General features: G+C 42.8%; 1 protein-coding gene across 2 annotated transcripts; it reads right to left on the bottom strand.

The window, feature by feature from the left end:
- Window positions 1–657: 657 nt before the first annotated feature.
- LOC308083142 (C-type lectin domain family 10 member A-like) lies at window positions 658–21,288 on the bottom strand. Of its 2 annotated transcripts, XM_080425304.1 has the most exons (10): window positions 21,164–21,288; window positions 20,175–20,249; window positions 19,968–20,041; window positions 18,099–18,189; window positions 15,939–16,005; window positions 15,251–15,358; window positions 9,896–10,054; window positions 5,716–5,879; window positions 5,523–5,623; window positions 658–5,383 (listed from the first exon to the last, which is right to left on the bottom strand). In XM_080425304.1, exons 3-10 carry the CDS (start codon window positions 19,991–19,993, stop codon window positions 5,248–5,250), a joined length of 852 nt encoding a protein of 283 aa, XP_080281430.1. In that variant the 5' UTR covers window positions 19,994–20,041; window positions 20,175–20,249; window positions 21,164–21,288; the 3' UTR covers window positions 658–5,247. The 2 variants fall into 2 exon arrangements, with proteins under 2 accessions (XP_080281430.1, XP_080281431.1); XM_080425305.1 differs by lacking the exons at window positions 18,099–18,189; window positions 19,968–20,041; window positions 20,175–20,249; window positions 21,164–21,288 and adding an exon at window positions 16,122–16,172.
- Between the last annotated feature and the right edge of the window lie 394 nt (window positions 21,289–21,682).

Genomic DNA, 21,682 nt, shown 5'->3' with positions numbered 1-21,682 from the left:
ACAGGTACAAGTTTTACAAAACATGCATGTGTTCTTGAATCTCATAAAGTCCTAAAGAAGTTTTACTTTTACATTTACATGATATGTTTCACTAAAGGATGTGTTGGGACCCAACATAATATTTGACAGTTTTACTGTAAATTTCACCTTGAACTGACTGAAGCATGATAGCATCAACGTTGTCTCAAAAGTTACTTTTACATGAAACAAACATATTATGTTTGTGTCCTCTTCTACCAAACAAAAAGCACAAAGCGGAGTATAGGGACAAGCTGCCATTTGTATAGGTTTTACATATTTGGAGGAATTAAATGTAATTTAAAATAGAATTCTGAGAAGGGAGGAAGGAACCCGCACAGGAACCCGCACACTGCAAGCTTGCATGGTACTTCTTTCTCCGATGTGGCCTGCTGCTTTTAGCCTACGCACTTGCTTTCAACACTTTTAATCTAGGTGTGCGAAGGTTTTTGCATCCAAATTAATTCTGACAATTTTCTCTCTGGAGTGAGTTTCATCAATTGATCGATTGATTGATACTTTACTTAGAAAAGACATGGAAACAGTACATGGAAGTACAATTCACAATACAAGGTCCTCTAAACTGGATCGCTCATGAAAGAACAATGGCTTATTTAAAATGAGATCCCCACGCACTCACATCATGATGACATTTAATAAAACAGACAGATATACATTACTATGCAGAACGTCATACAATAAGCTTACAGGTTACTGGTATGAAAAACAATAACTACTGTATACTTGTATGTACAATAAGCAGTTCAAGGAGGGGGGGGGGGGGGTAGGTTAAGACTTTGACAGGGGCCAGTTTGGAATTGCAGTCTCCTGAAGGTGTTTTTATAGGGCAGTTTTGAAAGTGAGTAGGTTTTACACTCCTTTACTCCTTTTGGTAGGGCATTCCACATTTTTGTTGCATAGCATGAGAACGAGTTCATTCCCTTGTTTGTGCCAAATCTGGGTTGAACATGATCAGTGGAGCTGCCTCTGGTGTTGTGATTGTGGACTTCATTTATGTTTTTGAAGTATTTTGACAGGTACATGGTGTCACGTAAAGTGAATTATATTATGCTTATATATACCAAGTCTGCTATGCGCATACGCGCACCGGTGTGCGTGAGTTGTGGTTGAGTGGCATATGATAATACATCAGTCTTGTGATGTACCCTGTCAAGCGTGTGTCGGAGCGTCCTCTGTGTTCTAATCTAAAGTGATTACGACTTACGAGTGTATGAAATCGCCACATGGTGTCATAAGTAACAGAAAAGTGAGGAAATAAAAGAAGAGTAACTTTGAGTCATCTGAACGTGTGTGTGCATTGCCATGGTGAAGGTTTCCCCTCCGGATCAGCTGGATTTCACGAAGCCGGCAACCTGGCCAGACAGGAAGCAAAGATTTTCCCGGTACAGAGCAACAAAGCTGAGCGAGGAGGAGGAGGACGTACAGTTTAGCGCCTTAATATACTCCATGGGAGCAGAGGCTGAGCACATAATTAAATCCTTCACTTTCACGGATGCAGCCGAGGCAGATAAACATGCCCTGGTGCTTGCTAAGTTTGACGCACATTTCATGCCGAAACGTAACGTCATATTCGAGAGGGCTAAGTTTCAGTCAAGAGCGCAGCATGCTGGTGCGGAAGTGTGGAAGCCTTTATTAGGCAGCTCTATGAGTTAGCAGAAAACTGCGAATTTGGAGCCCTAAAATTGACCATATGAGGGACAGGTTACTTAGTCATTGGGATCCGTGATAAGCCACCGTCTCAAAAGCTACAATTGAAGGATGATCTGACGCTACGTAGTGCAATAGAAATGCCAAGGCATTACAAGCTAATTAAAGGACAGAACCAGGGCTCATCAGATAATGTTGATGAAGTCAAAGCCTTCAGACAGAAGGGGAGGAGAGACTATGGTGCAGGTGGAGCTAAAGCACACGGACAGAAAAACGAAAAAGCAAAAGGAAACTGTGGAAGATGTCACAGGGAACAACACAGTGATCCAGACCAGTGCCCAGCTAAAGGGAAAAAAATTCAACAAATGTAAGAAAATGGGACACTTTGCAGTAGCATGTTACTCTAAGAGTGTGCAGGAGGTTACAGTAAATGACCACGGTAGTGACAGTGATGAAGAGGGGTCTGTCTTCCTGGGGTCACTCACTGAGCAAAACGCAAAAGTGAGTGAGGTCATTACTGAGGATGAGCCACCATGGCACACAACACTGAACATTGCTAATTCTCCAGTGACATTTACAATAGACTCGGGGGCTGACACGTCAGTGATCACAGAAGCTACATATATTAGCATAGCCAAAAAGCCCCAGCTTAAACCTGTAAAAACAACACTTGGAAGCCCAGGGGGCACTGTGACCACAAAAGGGCAGTTTTTAGCCAAAATCAAGGCTGAGGTGCAGAACAAGCTGCGTGACTGTCATTTCAGAGTGGTAGCAGTCAAGTCATGTGGTGAAAACCTGCTTGGCCGAGCAGTGCCCACCAAATTAGGCCTGATCAAATGGCTGAATGAAGTCAGTGTGTTTGGTCAGCTGGGCACATTAAAGGGCGGCCATAGCTGAGTGGTTAGTGAGCCCGCCTAGGGAGCCAGAGGCCCTGGTTGCCCCAGGTTCGATTCCAGGCCAGCCCAGCATATGTGTCGATGAAATGAAATTTGTCCCTGAGCAAGACTCTTAACCCCTAATTGCTCACAGATTCTCATTGGAAACAAGACCGCAAGGACTTTCATGAACGACCTGTTAAAAGGAATTATCCTTATCCTGTGGGGATTGTGCTTAAAGAGGGGGCCCAACCCTACTGTATAGCCACACAGGACGAGTCCCTGTTCCACTGTTACCCAAAGTGGAGGAAGAATTGAAACGGATGGAGTCACTGGGCATCATACAGAAGGTGACGCAGCCAACGCAATGGTGTCTGGTCCCATTTATAAGGAGAACAACTGAATCAGAATATGTGTTGACTTGAAGAGGCGTTTGAACGAGTGTGTTGAACGAGAAAAGTTCATCCTGCCTATTATTGATGACCTTCTCCCCAAGCTAGCAGGTAGTACAGTGTTCACAAGCATGGATGTGGCCAGCGGATTCTGGCAGATACCATTGGAGGAGGACTGTGACTACAAGCTGATCTACCCCGCTGGGTAGATACTGCTTTAAAGGGCTGCCTTTCGGCATCACTTCAGCGCCCAAAATATTTCAGAGGAAAATGTCGGAGCTGCTACAAGGGCATGAAGGCGTAATAGTTTACATGGATGACATCCTGTTTTTTGGAGAAACCACACAGCAGCATGACATGAGACTCAGCAAGGTGATGGAGTCCATGAAAAAGTCTGGCCTCAAGCTCAAGAAAGAGAAGTGTAAAATGTCTCAAACAAAATTTGACTTTTTGGGGCAGGTGGTAAGCAAGGATGGCATTAAGCCAAACCCAGCAAGAGTTGCTGCTATCAGAGACATGAGCGCCCCAACGAATGTTCCAGAACTCAGACGGTTCCTAGGAATGGTAACCTACATAAGTCGCTACCTGTCAAATCTGTCCACCTGTCTACAGCCATTGAATGAACTGCTAAAGTCTGACAGAGAATGGGTCTGGGGTCCTCAACAAGAAAGAGCATTCACTGAGGTGAAATCACTGATCTCCTCAGCACCAGCCTTAGTCTACTTTTACCCCAGAGGCCCACCGTTGTCAGTGCCGATGCAAGCAGCTATGGCCTGGGAGGCTAGCACTCCTGTGCTATCGCTCAACACCGACAAAGCCAACAAAGGAGAGGCCTGGCAAGCTCATGATGGGCCGGAACCTGCGTAAAACCCTGCCGACCCTCATGGAGTATCTGAAATCTGCCTGGCCTGACTTGAAAAAGGTCAGGAAAAATGACAAGCAAGCCAAGCGGTCCTACGAGAAGTTTTACAACCACTAGGTACTCAGCAAGGCCACTCCCGCCTCTCACCTGTGGTGATCAGGTTTGTCTTAAGATCGATGGAGAGAAAACGTGGGCGACAACAGCGGTGGTGCAGCGCGAGGAAGCAACACCACGGTCGTTCACAATGCAGACAGGCCGAGGTGACACGCCCAGACGGAACCGCAGGAACATCCAGCTGGTCAACAGAGAGACACCAGTGGAGCCACCAGCGGTCGCGCCAGAACAAGCACCTTATTCACCAGTACACCCTGGTCCAGTACCCCCGGTACTGAACACTGCACAACTTGTCAGCAGCCACCCAGCAGCAGGGCCTGGAGGTCCTGTTGTCACCTGGAGGTCCTGTTGTCACCAGGAGCGGAAGAGTGGTGAAGCCTAACAGTCGTTATGATAGTTAGATAGAGATGGATGGCATAAGGGCAAAATAATCCCTGCCTTCTCTCTCAAGGGGTTGTGGTAGTCTGCCCACTCCCCTAGTTAAGTTTTGCACTGAAATGTTTACAGCTAATTTGTGTGCTTGATATGGTTTACATTTACAGTTAATTGTCAGGTTCATAGACAGTTTTGATGCACACGTTAATTTTGTATTGAAAAAAAAAGAGCTGATGTTAATTTTGATAAAATAAAACAGTTTTGAATATGTTTTGAGATTATATCGCATTTGAAAAAGAAAAAAAAAATACTTTGAAGTTTCTTTACTTAAGAGGGGAGGTGTCACGCACACCGGTGCGCGCATGCGTGATTTGTGGTTGAGTGGCATATGATAATAAATCAGTCTTGTGATGTATCCTGTCAAGCGTGTGTCGGAGCGTTCTCTTCTCTGTGTGTATGAAATCGCCACACATGGGTATCCCAATGTTGTTGTGAATATTGTAGACCAGGCCCATTGCAAGTTGCCGTACTCTGTCCTCAACCCTGAGCCATCCAACCCAAATGAGCAGGGGTTAGATGGGTTGTATGTTTGAGGCCAAGAAGTAGCCTTACTAGTTTGTTTTGGGATGTCTGGAGCCTTATTTTTAAGGCCTTTGGTGGTATTGTGATACCATGAGGAGCACGCATAGTCTAAATGACCTTGGATGAGGGCCCCTGTAAGAATCCTCAAGGTATTCATACTGACTAGAGAGGAAATCCCATCGTTACATTACTCCACATGATGTTTGATTGGGTAACTATAGCGCAGCTTCCCACTACGCCTGCATGTGTGATATAATTATTTGCAGTGGTGTAAAGTGACTGAGTGCATTTACTCTTACTGTAAAACCATGCGGAAAAAGGTGTGTGTACGCCACTGAGCAGATAGATTATTCTGATGAAGTTAAGAGAAACATATCTCACAGATCGATTTGACAGTATCTGAACAGACCCCACTGCTCCATTTTCCATTGCTGTGCCAGTATCGTGCACAGTTCCAGTCACCTTGGTTCTCATCAGGATATCCTCTGTCCCAGTACCTGCAGAATAAACAACGCAATGCGTTTTAGCCACATACAGACAGTCAGTCAGTCAGTCAGTCAGTCAGTCAGTCAGTCAGTCACCCACATACAGTGACTTTGAAGGAATTACAATATAAAAACGTATAAAATGTCTCACTGTGTTGTCAGTGGAGTTCCATCCAGCCAGGTCCATTTGCCCTCAGTCCTCTTCAGTCCAATCCAGGATGATGATTCATCGTTCAATCCTTTGATGAATTCCTGATCAATTGTACATGGTTGAATCATAATAAATTTTCTCTAATATATTCATGTTTTCACCGTAATCACAGAATTATCTCAGATACACTAACCTGTTCTTTTTTACTGTCAATGACCACCAGATTTGCTCCTGGTGTCTTCTGACATTGCTGTCTGCTTTCCTCCCAGGTTTTCCATGTTGTAGATCTGTGATAACAGCTGCATCCAAACTGCTGCCATCCACTGGGACACAACTTCACTGACTCACACAACAGATCTGGGAAAGAGGAAAATATGTTTGGTTTTACTCCTGCTGTATGGAACACACTGCATGGTTTTCTGTGTACAAATGTTATATCTGATTGACCTCAGTGGGAAAAACTCATTAAGTAAAGATATTTACGGCCCAACGGAAAGAGGCGCTCAGAAACCAATTGGAACTTGAAAAATTGATTGCAAAATTTGAAACAGAATTCAAGCTCTTACCCTCTAATAATGTGGGGAAACAGTTAGATGCCGCTCGTTCAGCTCTAGATCAAATACTGACAAGGGAAGCAGAGTCCACAATCTTTACTGCAAAGCATCGGCTCTATGAATCAGGAAATAAACCCGGCAGGCTCCTGGCTCGCCTTGCTAAAGGTAAACAAAACTCTAATATTATATCCTCCCTTAAAGATGACAATGATATCAGCCATCATACTTCTAAGGATATAAATAGAGTTATGAAATCTTTCTACCAAAAGTTATACTCATCGGAGTGCGGGACCTCGGATCAGCAAAGGAAAGACTTTCTCGATAAGATAACGTTCCCAACACTGTCAGAGGAACATAGAGAATCCATTTGTAAAGTTATTACAGAGGAAGAAGTACTCGAAGCAATAAAAACCCTTAAAGGGGGCAAGGCCCCAGGCCCAGACGGTTACGGACCAGAATTTTACAAAAAAATGAGCAAGATCATAGTAGGCCCTCTGAGAGAGATGTATGCTGACTCATTTCAGAGGGGCAGTCTCCCCCAAACCCTGAACCTAGCTAATATCTCTCTCATACTTAAAAAGGAGAAACCAGCTGATATGTGTGGTTCCTATAGGCCCATTAGCTTAATAGCAGTGGATAGTAAAATACTCTCCAAATTGCTTGCAAGGAGGATTGAGGGACTGATGCCTCTTATAATAAATCCAGATCAGTCTGGCTTTATACAAGGCCGACACTCGGTTACTAATGTAAGGCGATTGTTGAATGTTATACAGCACTCTTATCAGATGAAACGTAAAGTACTAGCAGTGTCGCTTGATGCCCAGAAAGCATTTGATAGAGTTGAATGGCGGTACCTGTTTGATGTTATGGAGAGGTATGGACTTGGAGGGAATTTCCTTAAATGGATACAAACTATCTACCACTCACCTGTCGCTCGTGTCCTTACCAATGGTACTTGCTCCGAGCCTTTTCCCCTGGCTAGAGGCACAAGGCAAGGGGACCCCATAAGTCCATTACTATTTGCCGTCGCGCTCGAACCGCTTGCCGAGGCTATACGGTCCCATCACGATGTGGAGGGGGTCTCATTTTCGAATGGGGGTACCCCCCATAAAATAGCTTTATACGCAGATGACATTATACTGTTTTTGTCCTCTCCGAAGAGGTCGGTGCCAACCGTCCTCTCAATCATAAAAGACTTTGCCGCTATCTCGGGCTACAAAATTAACCAAAGTAAATCTGAAGCTATGCCATTGGGTACTCTGACCAAGTCAGACATCCCAATTAACTTTCCCTTCAAATGGACCACCTCTGGATTTACGTATCTTGGCATCAAAGTTTCCCCCAATTTAAAGGATCTGGCACGCCTGAACCTGGCCCCGGTCATTAGGGAGGTTAAGAGGGACTTGGAACGGTGGCATGACCTCCCATTATCATTTCTGGGACGAACAAGTCTAATAAAAATGAATACTCTTCCCCGCCTCTTATACCCTTTACAGATGCTTCCTTTATGGGTATCAAAAAAAGATGTCAGAGATCTGGAGAAGGCCTTTTCTAAGTTTATCTGGCATGGAAAAAGACCTAGGCAAAAGTTTAAAATTTTGCAGTTGCCAACGAGCAGAGCTGGCTTGGCCATGCCAAATATACTTTTCTATAACTGGGCCTGTCATGCTCGCTTCATTTGGGAATGGCTCCAAGCCTATTTACACAATAAGAACTGTGTGGACTCGTGGGGCTGCTCACCAAATTCACTATGGGCCCTTGTAACTGGTAATAAAGATAAAATCCACAGAGAGATACGAGGAAACCCAATTATCTATACTTCTATCAGAATATGGCGACAGATTAACACCTATGCAGGCAGAGGAGACCTAAGGTCACTGCTAACACCCATTTCTAGTAATCATGAATTTGGCCCAGGATTTAGCTCTGCAATCTTCAAGACCTGGCATTCTCGAGGGCTTAGAGTACTGGGTGATTTATTCAAAGATGGTGTTTTGATGTCGTTTCAGCAATTACAGACGCAATTCAATCTCCCAAGGGAACATTTTTTTGTTTTTTTGCAAATACGTCACTATATTAACACATTACGTTTGCCCCCACAAACTGGATCCCTATATAGCAAAGTGGAGGACCTCCTATGCAAACGTGGTGATGTATCACATTTTATCTCCTCCTTCTATTCCTTGTTGTACTCGCTGGACTCCCTGGAGGTACAATCCATCCACAAGTGGGAGAGCGATTTTAACAATGTATATATCGAGGACGACTGGCAAGAGGCCATTGATTCTGTTAAAAATGTGTTCACCTGTAATAGATTAAGAGAAACACAATATAAAATATTTCACAGGCTGCACATCACACCTGTGTTACTAAACAAAATGGACCGTTCAAGATCTCCTTTGTGCTCTAAATGTCACACAGATCTTGGAACCTACTACCACTACTTTTGGGAATGTAAGTGGATATCTAGGTTTTGGGGCTCCGTGGCACAAGAGTTAAGTGGCATCTTTGGGGTTAGGATAAAGAAGGATCCGGGAGCCTTCATTCTGGGACTCCCTTCCAAAGAGATTAATCTGACACCCCCACAATTTAAGTTACTTGACAAATTCTTATTATTAGCTCGTAAATGCATTTTAATCAATTGGATCAAGGATAAGCCCCCTACCATACAACTTTGGTATAAAGAGATCTTTGGTGTACTCCCCCACGAAAGACTGTGTGCAGTACACAGAGGCAATGAAGCCTCGTTTCTGAAATTGTGGGCCCCACTAATAGACTACTTCCCCGCCGAAATCTCTCGGATCCTTCTAAAAGGCCAATGTACTGTGGGCCGGAATCCTCCCCTTAGATAGGACAATGACGATTATGCCGATGCTTAAATGTGACTATGAGCTATATGGAGTGTTGTGACCTGTCCTAAGTGCCTGGCTATGCTATGCTTTTTTTGTTTTTCGCTGTAAACTGATGATGTTGATGAACAATGGAATTGGAGGACCCCCCCCCCCTTGTTTGTTTGACCATGTTTGTCATGTTTGTTAAAAGTATGTCCATGTCAGTTGCTGTATGTGGAAAATGTTAAAAACCCAATAAAAATATAAATAAAAAAAAAAAAAAAAAGATATTTAGTGACGGATTTGCAATGCACTGATAATCAATTCTAACACGTCGTAGACTAGAGTATTTATAATAATAGTAATAATAGTAGTCAGGGAGGTAGTGGAGGGTAAACATATTTATTTAATATATAAATAGTGTTTCTGCACCTCATTTAGAAAATATTTGTTTAGCATCTCATAAACTCTAAAAGACATTCATACTCATTGCCACAGAACTCTGCTACTCATGCTTTCATGATAAACAGTTAAACACTGCCCCCTTGTGTCTCGACATGACACGACAGGAGTGAAAAAAAACAAGCATTACTTTATGTGACACTGATGGTGTTGAGTGGACATTTAAGACCCATGTGAATAGAGATACAGACACACTGTCTGTCTGTCTGTCTGTCTGTCTGTCTGTCTGTCTGTCTGTCTGTCTGTCAACACATTGTGACACTGATGGTGTTGAGTGGACATTTAAGACCCATGTGAATAGAGATACAGACACACTGTCTGTCTGTCTGTCTGTCTGTCTGTCTGTCTGTCTGTCTGTCTGTCTGTCTGTCTGTCTGTCAACACATTGTGACACTGATGGTGTTGAGTGGACATTTAAGACCCATGTGAATAGAGATACAGACACACTGTCTGTCTGTCTGTCTGTCTGTCTGTCTGTCTGTCAACACATTGTGGCAATGATGGCAAAAAGTTTGTAACGTCTCACCTTTCCCTTTCTTAAGTTCAAGTTGTAGTTGGTTTCGTTGGAGCATCAGGTTGGTGTAGTCGGCCTTCAACAGATTCATCTCCAGGGTCAGGTCATTGTAATTGGTCTTCAACAGATTCATCTCCAGGGTCAGGGCGGTCAGGTTATTGACTGAATGATCTGTAAAGAACCAAAAGTAAAAATAAACACAGCTGTTGTTACTGTTCAATGATGAGATCAAACATCTGAGTGAAAATAACATAAAATAAACTCACTGGCCCTCATTTATCAATGGAGCGTAAAAAACGCATATTTTTGTCCGTAGGGCAAAGTCACATTTATGAAGCGATCCTATACAGCCAATCCTAGCGTACATTTGGTCGGAGCTTTGATAAATCTGACGTCTGAAAACGAGCGTCATTTAAATAACACGCCCTTAAATATTCTTGAAACGCCCCGTTTTTACGACATGAACCAGAATACGACCAAACAAAGCATAGAAAGCCAATAAGAAAGAGTTATGCCGGCTCGCCTCGCCTTGCTGCCTGTCAACACACACACACACACACACACGTTAGTATATTAATTTGCGTGCTGCGCCGCATTAAGGAGAGATAGATAGCCTGGAGAGAACATTAATGGATGAAGGCTGGTGTGTGTTGGACCGTGGGTTAAAAGTCCGATCCCCCGGTGGCCATGAAAATATAACGGCAGCGCCGCTGCGCCGGTCTAAACTCCCGAAAATGCTCTTGCAGAAGCGCTCGTAGTCGTATATTTAGAAAACAGCAGATCTACAAGCGCGTTGTGAGCTTGTAGATCTGCTATTTTCAAATAGCCAATGCAGCCAGATCTGCAATCTTATCTGAATGACTGTTAAAGCAGTTTGTTTAAATGAGTTTATAAAATGTTATAATTTCACATGGATCATTTATTAGTGTGTTAGATAATATAAAAAAATAACGAAGGGGGACACCTCCGGTTACTTTAGAAATAATAATACTGGTTGAGGCGGCGGATATGGACTAGATTCCGGTCAGAGAATCAGGGGAGTCTGGAGAAGGGATTTCTTTCCAATGATTTATTGCAGGGGTCTTCAACCTTTTCAGGCCAGGGACCCCCAAACTGATGGGGTGATGGAGCAGGGACCCCCTACCTCGTAGGGTAGGGGGGGCTACCACATATATCGTATATTTATGTATAAAATTGTGTTTTATATGTATAAACATGAAAAAAATGGTTGCCTGCTCCCATACGCACAGGTTGTCCCAGTAGTAGCCATGGTTCACATGATGCTCGTCTGTCACAAGCGTCATGGCGCTACTTGTTCTTGTTTTTTTTTTAATGTTACATTTACAACCAGTACATCTACATAAACATTCAGATTTCAAATATAAAGTGCTGACCCCACGGCCACGGATGTTACAAGTTAAAGCTCACAGGTCGAAGTACCCGTATCTTCCGTATTGTTCAATAAACAAGACCAGGAGACCTGGTTCTGCCGGACCCAAAATGAAGTCCTAGTATGTAACACACCTACAAACCACTTTATAACTGAAGTTCATGATGTCATGAATAGTTAGACGAAAGGGGACGTCACAAACTTTTTTTTTGGCTGGGGCCGGAGGACAAATGGCCCCTGCCCATGTATGGACGAAACAGGTACAAAGCTTCATGTAAGCCCCACCCCTTGGGTTCTGGCAAATAAAATTAATCCGATCACCGGCCATTTCCTTTTTCTTTTTTAGTAATGTATCAGGGTGCAATACACTTCCCAACCGATAGGGGCGCAAATTTGAAAGCATATGGAGAAGATTTGGAGAAAATGGCCGGCAATCGGATTAAAAAGCTTTTTATTTAACAATAGGCCTACGGAGGATACAGGTAGGCTACTTAGACCTGTGCACTTTAACTTGTAACATCCGTGGCCGGGGGGGGAAGCATTTTATATTTGAAATCTGAACGTTTATGAAGATGTGCTGGTTGTAAATGTAAACTTTTAAAAAACAGGAACAAGTAGCGCCATGACTGTCATGGTATGACAGTCGTGTTTCGGGCTATCCCAGTAACTGCAAAAGGACCTTTCTCTACAAAATATGTATAAACATACCATGTTATCGTGCATTCAATTAGGCTATTGAAATATGTCATGTTATGTTTAAAGATAAATTGACATAAAAAAAATAAAAATAAATACAAAGTTTATTTTTTTTGTTTTTTTTCGCGGACCCCCTAGGGGTTGCGGACCCCCTGTTGAAGACCTCTGATTTATTAGGTAATGGTGAACATGTGTGTGTGTGGTCTGAAATGAATAACAATAAAGAATATAGCTGCAAGCAGTGATAATATGGGGCCAGTGGGGGGGGGGTGGGGGGGGGGGAGAGAGAGAGAGAGAGAGAGAGAGAGAGAGAGAGAGAGAGAGAGAGAGAGAGAGAGAGAGAGAGAGAGAGAGAGACGGCGACAAGCAGGGCCAATGAAGCGCAAAGTGCAATAATAGCACAATAAGACATGGAAACAGAATAGATTGAAATTGACAAAAAGCAAATGATTCCAACAGGTGGAACTACTTTTCAGCTCGACCCCGAATCCCGGGTTAACTCATTCAGTGCCACATGACGTCTAAGACGTCATGGCCATGTAACGCCCTGAGTGCCACATGACGTCTAAGACGTAAAAAAAAAAGAGTGGGTGATTTTTTTTTTCTTTTGTGTTTCAGTTAGATGGCGCTCTTCCCCAGCCTGTGACTTAATTTGGGGCTTCTATCATGAAAAGAAAACATGAAAACATGCCATCAAAAGTCAGGGTGACCTATAATCAAAAACATCTTATTTAGAGTTCCCATGATCAGAACAGCTTCTGTGACAGTCAAACATAAACATTCTGTGATCACAGCCGCCTTCCACCACGTGATCAAAACAACTCGTGGGAACACACACACACACACACACACACACACACACACACACACACACACACACACACACACACACACACACACACACACACACACACACACGAGAGAGAACATGCCTGGCCCTAAGCCAGTGAAGCGGAAGCACCCCGCCGCCACCGGGCGCAGAAGCGCTGCTTCCAGTCGCCCTGTCGGCGATCCAGTCCCTGGGCCGAGCAGGGCCAGTACCGGGACAGCCGATTATGAACATCACCAGCAGTCCACAAAATCACTAAACTATAGAGGAGACGATGACGTTCCGTCGTGTCGAGGTGCCCGCGGCACCGGTGACCGGAGCCTCCGCGACCGTAGTGCCTGAGACAGACTCGGAGATATCTGGCGGTGAGGAACACTTTGAACCGACCCAGCTTCTCCGTCGCAGTGGTAGGGTGACGACGAGTCGCCGTGAGGTTCTCGAAAGCCCGTTGAATCTCAGTCTGATTCGTCAGATACTGAGCTGGAGTCGGATGGTGAGGAATGGTTTCCCTTGAGAGAGCAGGACGACACCAGGAGCAGACCACGTTCTTTCCCAGATAGCAGTGGTAAGAAGTACATTTTATCGTGTTTGAGATGAAATGAATCTGTCTGTCTATCTATCTATCTAAATTTAGGTTGCATGTATGTCTATTGCATGTCTGTTGTGTTGCATATCTATCTATCTATCTATCTCTGTCTAAATTTAGGTTGCATGTATGTCTATTGCATGTCTGTTGTGTTGCATATCTATCTATCTATCTATCTATCTATCTATCTCTGTCTAAATTTAGGTTGCATGTATGTATATTGCATGTGTAGCAATCACACACTGGATGATATCACAGCATATGTATACAGGACGTAATTATCTCATAAACCATATAAATATAACTTATGAATTAATTACAATATAATAATACATACATATAGATATATATATATATTATTATTATTGAAACTTACGTCACTGTCACGTCGTCACGTCGGCTACACATGTCTGTTGTATATCTATCTATCTATCTCTGTCTAAATTTAGGTTGCATGTATGTCTATTGCATGTCTGTTGTGTTGCATATCTGTCTATCTATCTATCTATCTATCTATCTATCCGGATTTTCCATAAGTGAAAGAATGAAGCTTTTAAGAGCCAATGAATCTTTTTCATATAATTCAAAATGGTGGGAGATCTAAAGGTCAGAGGTCAAAAGTCAGACCACGAAGGTTGTCGGGCATGAAGTATATCGAAGTTTCATGGCTGTAGGTCAAACAGGGCATGAGTTCAAAGTTCAAAGTTGGCACTTTCAATTGAGTGCTATAGCGCCACCCTTTGACGAATGAGTGTGAGAATTATTTCTTGATAGTTTTTCGTGACCATCTACCATATGGCCGAGTTTCGTAAAAAGCGTACAGTATGCACGGTTAAGCCAAAACTTCAAAAAGTGGAAGAAGGAGAAGAATATTGAATAATGCCAATATCAAAACGGAGCTATGCTGGCAGCCTGGCCCCGTAATGAACACATTAGCAGTAGCATGAGCTCAAGCATTTATGATGCGATCACTGGCATGTATGATGCAATCACTAACAACAGGCTATCTGCACAGTGTCATAAGGCAAAAAATAAGCACACACTCAGTGTAGCAAATATTAACACCAAAACTGTCCAAACATTGTAGGCACAGAAGTAAATACACATCATCATCACAGGAGTAACAAAATATACACCATAAAGGGTTACAAACAAACTGCAGGCAGTGGGGAGCTAAATTAGCACTAGCCAAACAAACAGGTGTTGCCAATTAAGCATATAAAGTCACATACAAGTGATATACAGAGTCCCAGATATAAATGAATACTACATCAACACTTTGGACCTGAAATAGTGTACTCACATAGTTTCATAAACTCACAGATCAAGAACAAGGAACAAGGGATCAGAAACACATGGAGCTTGCTGTGTCTGACGTGCTGACCTGCGTGTGTCAACTGACTAAATAGGCTTGTCCGTGGGTAATACCATGCAAGGCCACTAGGCGTCGCTGACAGGCTTTCTTACAATTTTGGAGTGGATATATGTGTCCAGATGCCTGTCAGACAGTGAGACAATGCTGCTCCGCATGTCTACAATGGAACAGACGAGTGCAGCCAACGCCAACAACTGCTATCGACCAGACGTGAGATCTGAGCGTGCTGTAGGCTGAAGGCAACGTCATGATATATTGATAAATGTCGAGAGTTGCGGTGATCTCGCTGTACGCCCATTATTTGGTCTGCACCGTGTTGATAAATGAGGGCCAATGTTCCTGATCAGGTGTGTTTTAATGTGAATAGTTCTCAACATGTATAATACAGTACTAGAGAACCCACACGCTATCAGAAGTGGAGCATGGTTCTTATGTGAGACACAGGTCTCTGTTTGTAAGTGCATTAATTTGACCTTTGAGCTGATACTCACAGTACAGGGCCATGAATGTGGTTATCAACGCCAGTAGAAAACACAGCAGCACCAGACACACTGCATCCGCTCTGAGGATGGATCTCTGGATGAGTTCTCTCTGGACACCTGGAGGTGATTGACATCTCTATTGATTACTTCCAACATACATATACTGTATCATATGCAGCAATAACATCTACAGTAGGCCTACATGGCCCATACAGGCCCACCACAAGCAAAAGGAGAAACACAGAAAAAGATGACAGCTTGTTTCAATTGTGTTTTTTTGTGTGCGTGTGCGTGTGTGTGTGTCAGGGCACACATCATGAACGCTCTGTGAGTGTTCCTCCCACGCAAAGGGGAGGGGTGTGGGATGGGATACTTGGGGTGTAAAATATAATATACATACAAATAAATACATAGACCCAATACTTTTTTGATGGGCAGATTTTTTTTAAAAATAAAACCATTACTGTGTCAAAAGTAATCAACAAACTATACTATGTTATGTTTATTTATTTGATATGGACATCACAATCACATTGATGAACCAGATGCATTGCTTAAAGTGTATATAGCACGATAATCTTTCAGTGTAGATTAGGCTCCTAAAGATAAAAAAAGAAGGTTCCTATTAGTACACTAATGAACTCTAACGGTCATAATGTTTTTTTTTTATCTTTGTTTTTGTTTTTATCATTATTACCTTGATCTCCTGTATCCTCCTGTGAGCCAGAGCCTTGGTCTCTGGAAACTCCTTTAGTCATGACTGGCTGAAATGACACAAAAACTCAAGTTAATCAGTACAAGTTAATATAGGCTACATATATTATGCATTAACCGATTACAAAATGAAGTACTATAAAAATTTGCTTAAATATTATTTAACCTTTTGTCCAATACCCGTGTGGTCCTACATCGCTCTTCACCGTAGGCGTTGCACAATAGACCTGTGGTCTGTTTTAAGGTGACTTTAAAACTACTTATTAGGCTTCTTTTATAGGTAGGTAGGGAGGATGTGGTAGCCACCAAACTGAAATGGGCATTCCGTACAAAGGAGTTTCACTATGGAATGCCCATTTCAGTTTGGTGGCTACCACATCCTCCCTACCTACCTATAAAAGAAGCCTAATAAGTAAGTTAAATACCCAAATGGAAACACAGGAAGGGCGCGCTCCCACCAAGAGTTGGCTGGCCGCTGTTTGCAGAATCTGCCAATGCATTGTCAATGCAAATGCGTTGATTCACGCAAGAGCAGATTTTTCCGCTAGTCGCGCAGACCTTGCGTTTATCTGCTCTCCGCGACTAAGCATAAAAGTGCTGGAGGCAGGAGCCGATTTTCTCCCTCTGTCCAATCGGGTGAGTGGAAGGCGGACTGTCTCAAGACTCAGGAAGCAACATGGTGCTCAAGGCAGCAGGCAGTGGGTCCTGAAAGTGAGTGACAGGCGCGACACTCCCGTTTTTTAGAATCCGCTGGCTGCAAAAAACTGTGGCCGCGCACAACCTGCGTTTAACAGCGGCCAGCCAACTCTTGGTGGGAGCGCGCCCGAAGTCTGTTTTTATGGCCTGCAAACAACTTCCTGCATCATTGTTGCCGGGCAGAAACCTCATATCTCCATATTTCAACTTTTTACGTTTAGTTTTTTTTTTTAAATGAATGCCCTACTTCGTTACGCTACAGCGTCACACGAGAGTGGCCAAAATAGCAGATCTACAAGCTCACAGGTCGTCATGATGCAACGCATTATGAGCTTGTGGATCGTCTGTTTTAGATTTTTTTTTAAAGATTGTGTGTGTGTGTGTGTGTGTGTGTGTGTGTGTGTGTGTGTGTGTGTGTGTGTGTGTGTGTGTGTGTGTGTGTGTGTGTGTGTGTGTGTGTGGTAATAAATATTGATGATCAATGGAAAGTAATAACTACAGCATAATTGTCTCTTCCATTTTCTGAAAAGTAACAATTTTGGACTTACAAGGTTTCCACCCATCAGCAAAAATATGCTCAGTTTAAGTTTCGATATGAGCAGTTTTGTAGCAATTGTACGCTCAGGGTGAGACTTTGACTGAGCTGTTAACTAAAGATCCTCCAGCCATAAGGAACCTAAAATGAAGTCATTTAATATTATCCTCTGCTGACCTTGTGAATGTCATGTATCTCAAAAAGTCATTTAGTGCATTACATAAATGTGATGACTTGACAATAAGATGTGTGTGTAGTACCCTATCACTGTTTCTCATGGTGGGGAATTCAATCTTATCTGGATGTTGTGTGGGTATATGACATTTACACCCATCAGCACATATACATTATATATTATATTTGAGTGTTAAAAGTGTTTAGCCTGGCATGGTCAGACTAATATCACTGCTAAGATATTAGTCTGGAATCTCTGTGTGGAACCTGCATTTCCATCGGATAAAAAAGCGAAATCCAATCACAACCGAGCGGGGCCAGACTAATCTGCCGAGGGCTTCTTCTTTTTTTTTTGCACTGGCAGATTCATCTGGTTTCCAGGCAAAAAAAAGTTAGGCATATTTTGGTAAATACCTCAGTAAACATTGGCAGTAACTTTTATGTTTGAGATGAGAGTGGGCCATCAATTTAAAGGAGTGTAAATACTGTAGTATAACACTGGTTTAGTTCAGCGTAGCCTACTGTCTTTCCATTTCTCTACATTACTTAGTTTTCTACTTGTGTTGACACGAGAGAGAGAGAGAGAGAGAGAGAGAGAGAGAGAGAGAGAGAGAGAGAGAGAGAGAGAGAGAGAGAGAGAGAGAGAGAGAGAGAGAAAAAATGCAATGAACTGTGCATACTGTATACCAACCTACTAGTGTATTTAACCACGCTGCCTTCTGCAGGCTAATCACTGACCTGCATGTCTTTATATGTGTGAGGGAGGATGTATTCTGGAGGAAACTTCTTCTCGTTGTCGTTGTTGAAGAGGTGGTCCAAAATGGAAAGGCTGAAGAAACAGAAAATAAAGTCACATAAACCTGAAGAGGTTGTACATTTTAAATGACTTCTACGGACAAAGTGATTTATACATAAATACATGTAATGCATGGCTGCACACAGAACACTTATTCAGGATACCTGATGTGAAATTGGAAGTGATGGCACACAAAGAAATGAGGAGACACAATTGGAACTGGAACACTATAAAAATCGAAGCTGATAATAGGTACTCTCTCCTGATTGGCTGAAATTGGCAACCTAAATCTTTGCTAAATCTGGTGGATGTAGCAGAGCTAAATGGCACTATTGAGACCTTCTACAGTTACCTTTAAATCCAAGTCCAATCCAAGTCGGGCTCCGGAGTTACATATGAGTCACATATGCTGCAATACCCCGCTCTGCCCGGTGAGAACCAGGCACGGCGGACTGTGTGACAGTCCTCCCCCAGCCCCTCTCCTCTACCCGGGAGAGCTGGTGGAGAGAGGGGCCTCACGGAACATAACCGTCGACTTGTTGGTCACATATCCTTTTTATCTAATCCATAAATATTTCTACACACACACACACACACACACTCACACTCACACTCACACACAAGACGTGCCGCGGCAGGAAGAGAGACACATGCCGGTTCAGAGCTCCTCTTGCTCGCCAAGAGCAGAGCAGGCCAGAGTGATCATCATCACACACTCTTGGTGTGTCGGTGATAAAGGTTATTAATTCATTAATCATTATAATTTTATTTGTTTTACTACATTTGTCATTCCACGATTTTGTAACCCTTTTTTCACCCGGTGCACATTTTTCTAAGTGATCCTGGGCGCTAAACTCCCCCCACCAGCCTAGGGAGACCAGGGCCAACACGTTATTCCAAACAGTTCCTTTCTCCTCCATCAGGCGCCCCGGCTGTCATGGGGGAGGCGGTATAGCAACCAGGATTACTACATGTTTTTGTGAGAGTATTAACTACTGAGAGTCGAAAACAGATACAGTAGTATCTGTTTCGCCGACAAAACCGGCGATCTGGCGCAGATCTGGCTGTGATCGGTGAGGTTTTGGTCGCTGTGTGTGAAAGGCTCATGCGAAAGGATGCGGCCACGATAATTACGCTCGGCGATGGCCTTCTCGATCGTTTCAAATATCTAGCAGGTTAGATATTTGGCTCTGTCGCCGACTAGACATCAGACAGTATCATACAGTATGAAAGGAGCTCAGACCACTCGTGGTAGCTGGATCTGACCAGCTACAGGTCCCTGGATGACAGTGAATTACAATTTAAGGACAATTAACCTTTTTAATACCTTGAAAGAAAGAAAGAAAAAAAGACCTTTACTGAATCAAAAGTAATCAACAAACTACCATATACTATAAACACTCATCAAACATTGGCCAAATTGTCATACAACATAAGAAAGATGTACAAGCTCACAACGTCTCGTGTTCCACAATATTTATCTGTGGAACCGAGTCAAACTAAATGTAATGCCTCAACTCCTACAATTCTATAGTGCTTGTCAGGGTGGGGGGTCCCCAGTTCAAATATGATTATTGTGGGGGTCCCCAGTTCAAATATGATTATTTTTGGGGGGTCCCCAGTTCAAATATGATTATTGTGGGGGGTCCCCAGTTCAAATATGATTATTTTGGGGGGATACCCAGTTCAAATATTATTATTTTGGGGGGTCTCTGGTTCAAATATGATTCATTCAGCTCTGATCAACTTTGTGGGGTCGTGCATGGGCTGAAAAGGTTGAGAACCACTGCTGTAGTGAATAGATCCTTTACCCTGTTGTTGATTGACTTGGATCCATGTTGCTGCTGTGATCTTGTCCTTAGTAATTCACTCTGGATAACAGTGTCTGATGAATGACAACATTGTAAATAGTTGTAAATGTAGGAGTTTAGAACCAGACAAAAGGCAGATGTTTCCCACATTAAAACACAATATGGACTAACCAGTCAAATCTGCCATGACAATGTTAGTTCACTTACGTTGAATACGTTGAACCCATGGTGTTGGGGTTTAGGACCTGCTTTCCTGATCCACTAGGCTCACTGGTAGAAAGCCTAGAGGGGAGACTATTGTCAGACACAAGTTGCATAACAATATAATGGAGACTTCTCCCTCCCTCCCGCAGTCATTACTTCCTCATACAAGGATATGACATCATCATTCATCCCCTAGTGTTTAGTCCCGCCCCGCCGACAGACCAATCAGAATCCTCGGCCCCCGGGTGTCTGAATCACATAACATGGCTTCCAGACGGACAAAGCAGAGTGTAAACAACTAAACTAAAGACGTAGCGAGCAGCACACAGCAACAACTGTGACATACAATCACATGGACAATATTTCTACAGTCAGACTGAAATCATTCTTATCAGAGATGTGTTTACATGGACGTTAAATAAAAGTGATCCTTGTTTACATACCCCAAACATTTAATCAGAAAATAACTTTTACACAAAGTGGTTCCTCCTTTTTTTTTTATGGACCCACACTGTGTCCTCGACTTGTGGTTTCTGCTGTTCTTTCTAACTGTACATACATACAGTTTATATGCTGATATTTTCCATTTTTTAATTTAATAAAAATATTGAATCCACTCCTCTCAACCAGATTGAACATTCATTCCCATCAGACTAGTCTCTAACAAAGTGTTTACATGAAGCATTTGTATTGTGATTGAGCCATTCTGATTATTAGTGGAATATTAGGGTCCATGTAAACACAGTCACTGTGATATGAAGATATATTCTCTTGAACAGCCCTGGGAGAGCTACTGTAATAGCCTACACCTTAGTGCAATGTAACCAGGTTTTAATTCAACACAAAGTAAACGCAAAAATACACAAATGACTGTTTCACTGTTCATTGCAACTTAACTCTTCACTGAGTAAACATGTTACCATAATGGATCTTATTACGTTAGCAACTTAGCAGCTAATGTATTTTTGTGCAACACTGAGTTTGTAACTTACTGAGAGTTTAAAGTGGAACTAACGTCAGTAGCGCAGCTGTCGGTTAAATGACTGAACGTTGTTCCTCCTGAAGCGAATATGTAAGACTGTGCTTTATTTTACAAAACTTCATCCACTGTGTTCTCTCTCTCTCTCTCTCTCTCTCTCTCTCTCTCTCTCTCTCTAGTCAAACTATGCTCCACCTTCTCTCTGTCTGTATGTCTCTCTCTGTCTCTGTGTGTGTGTGAGTGTGTGTGTGTGTGTGTGTGTGTGTCTCTCTCTCTCTCTCTCTCTCTCTCTACTGAACAACAAGTCCTCACTCCCCACCAGGGCGTTGTCTACCTGCTGCAACTAGTTCAGACAGGTTGAGGTATTGTCTTCCACCAAAGCTGACAATACTGTAGAATGATGAATGATCTTGAATGAATGTTCCTTTTTTATTCGGTGAGAGGATATGACTGAATTGTTGAATTATCTCACTTGAGGAGTTTTCACTGTTCTTTCTTTATTATAGTAAAGGGTCATTTAGCAATTTAACAC

Source organism: Gymnoscopelus braueri, assembly GCF_963280865.1.
Source record: "Gymnoscopelus braueri genome assembly, chromosome: 4".
NCBI classification, from domain to species: Eukaryota; Metazoa; Chordata; class Actinopteri; order Myctophiformes; family Myctophidae; genus Gymnoscopelus; species Gymnoscopelus braueri.
The sequence above is the reverse complement of the archived record's forward strand: the minus strand, read 5'-3'. Positions and strand labels throughout refer to the sequence as shown.

What these genes read in the sequence shown, in the direction of transcription:
- LOC308083142 (XM_080425304.1), bottom strand. Translation starts at nt 19,993, where the DNA reads ATGGATCCAAGTCAATCAACAACAGG. An exon ending in TGAACTTAAGAAAGGGAAAG is followed by an intron (nt 5,880 to 9,895) that starts GTGAGACGTTAC and finishes CCTCTTTCCCAG; the next exon opens with ATCTGTTGTGTGAGTCAGTG. An exon ending in TTGACAGTAAAAAAGAACAG is followed by an intron (nt 5,624 to 5,715) that starts GTTAGTGTATCT and finishes ACAATTGATCAG; the next exon opens with GAATTCATCAAAGGATTGAA.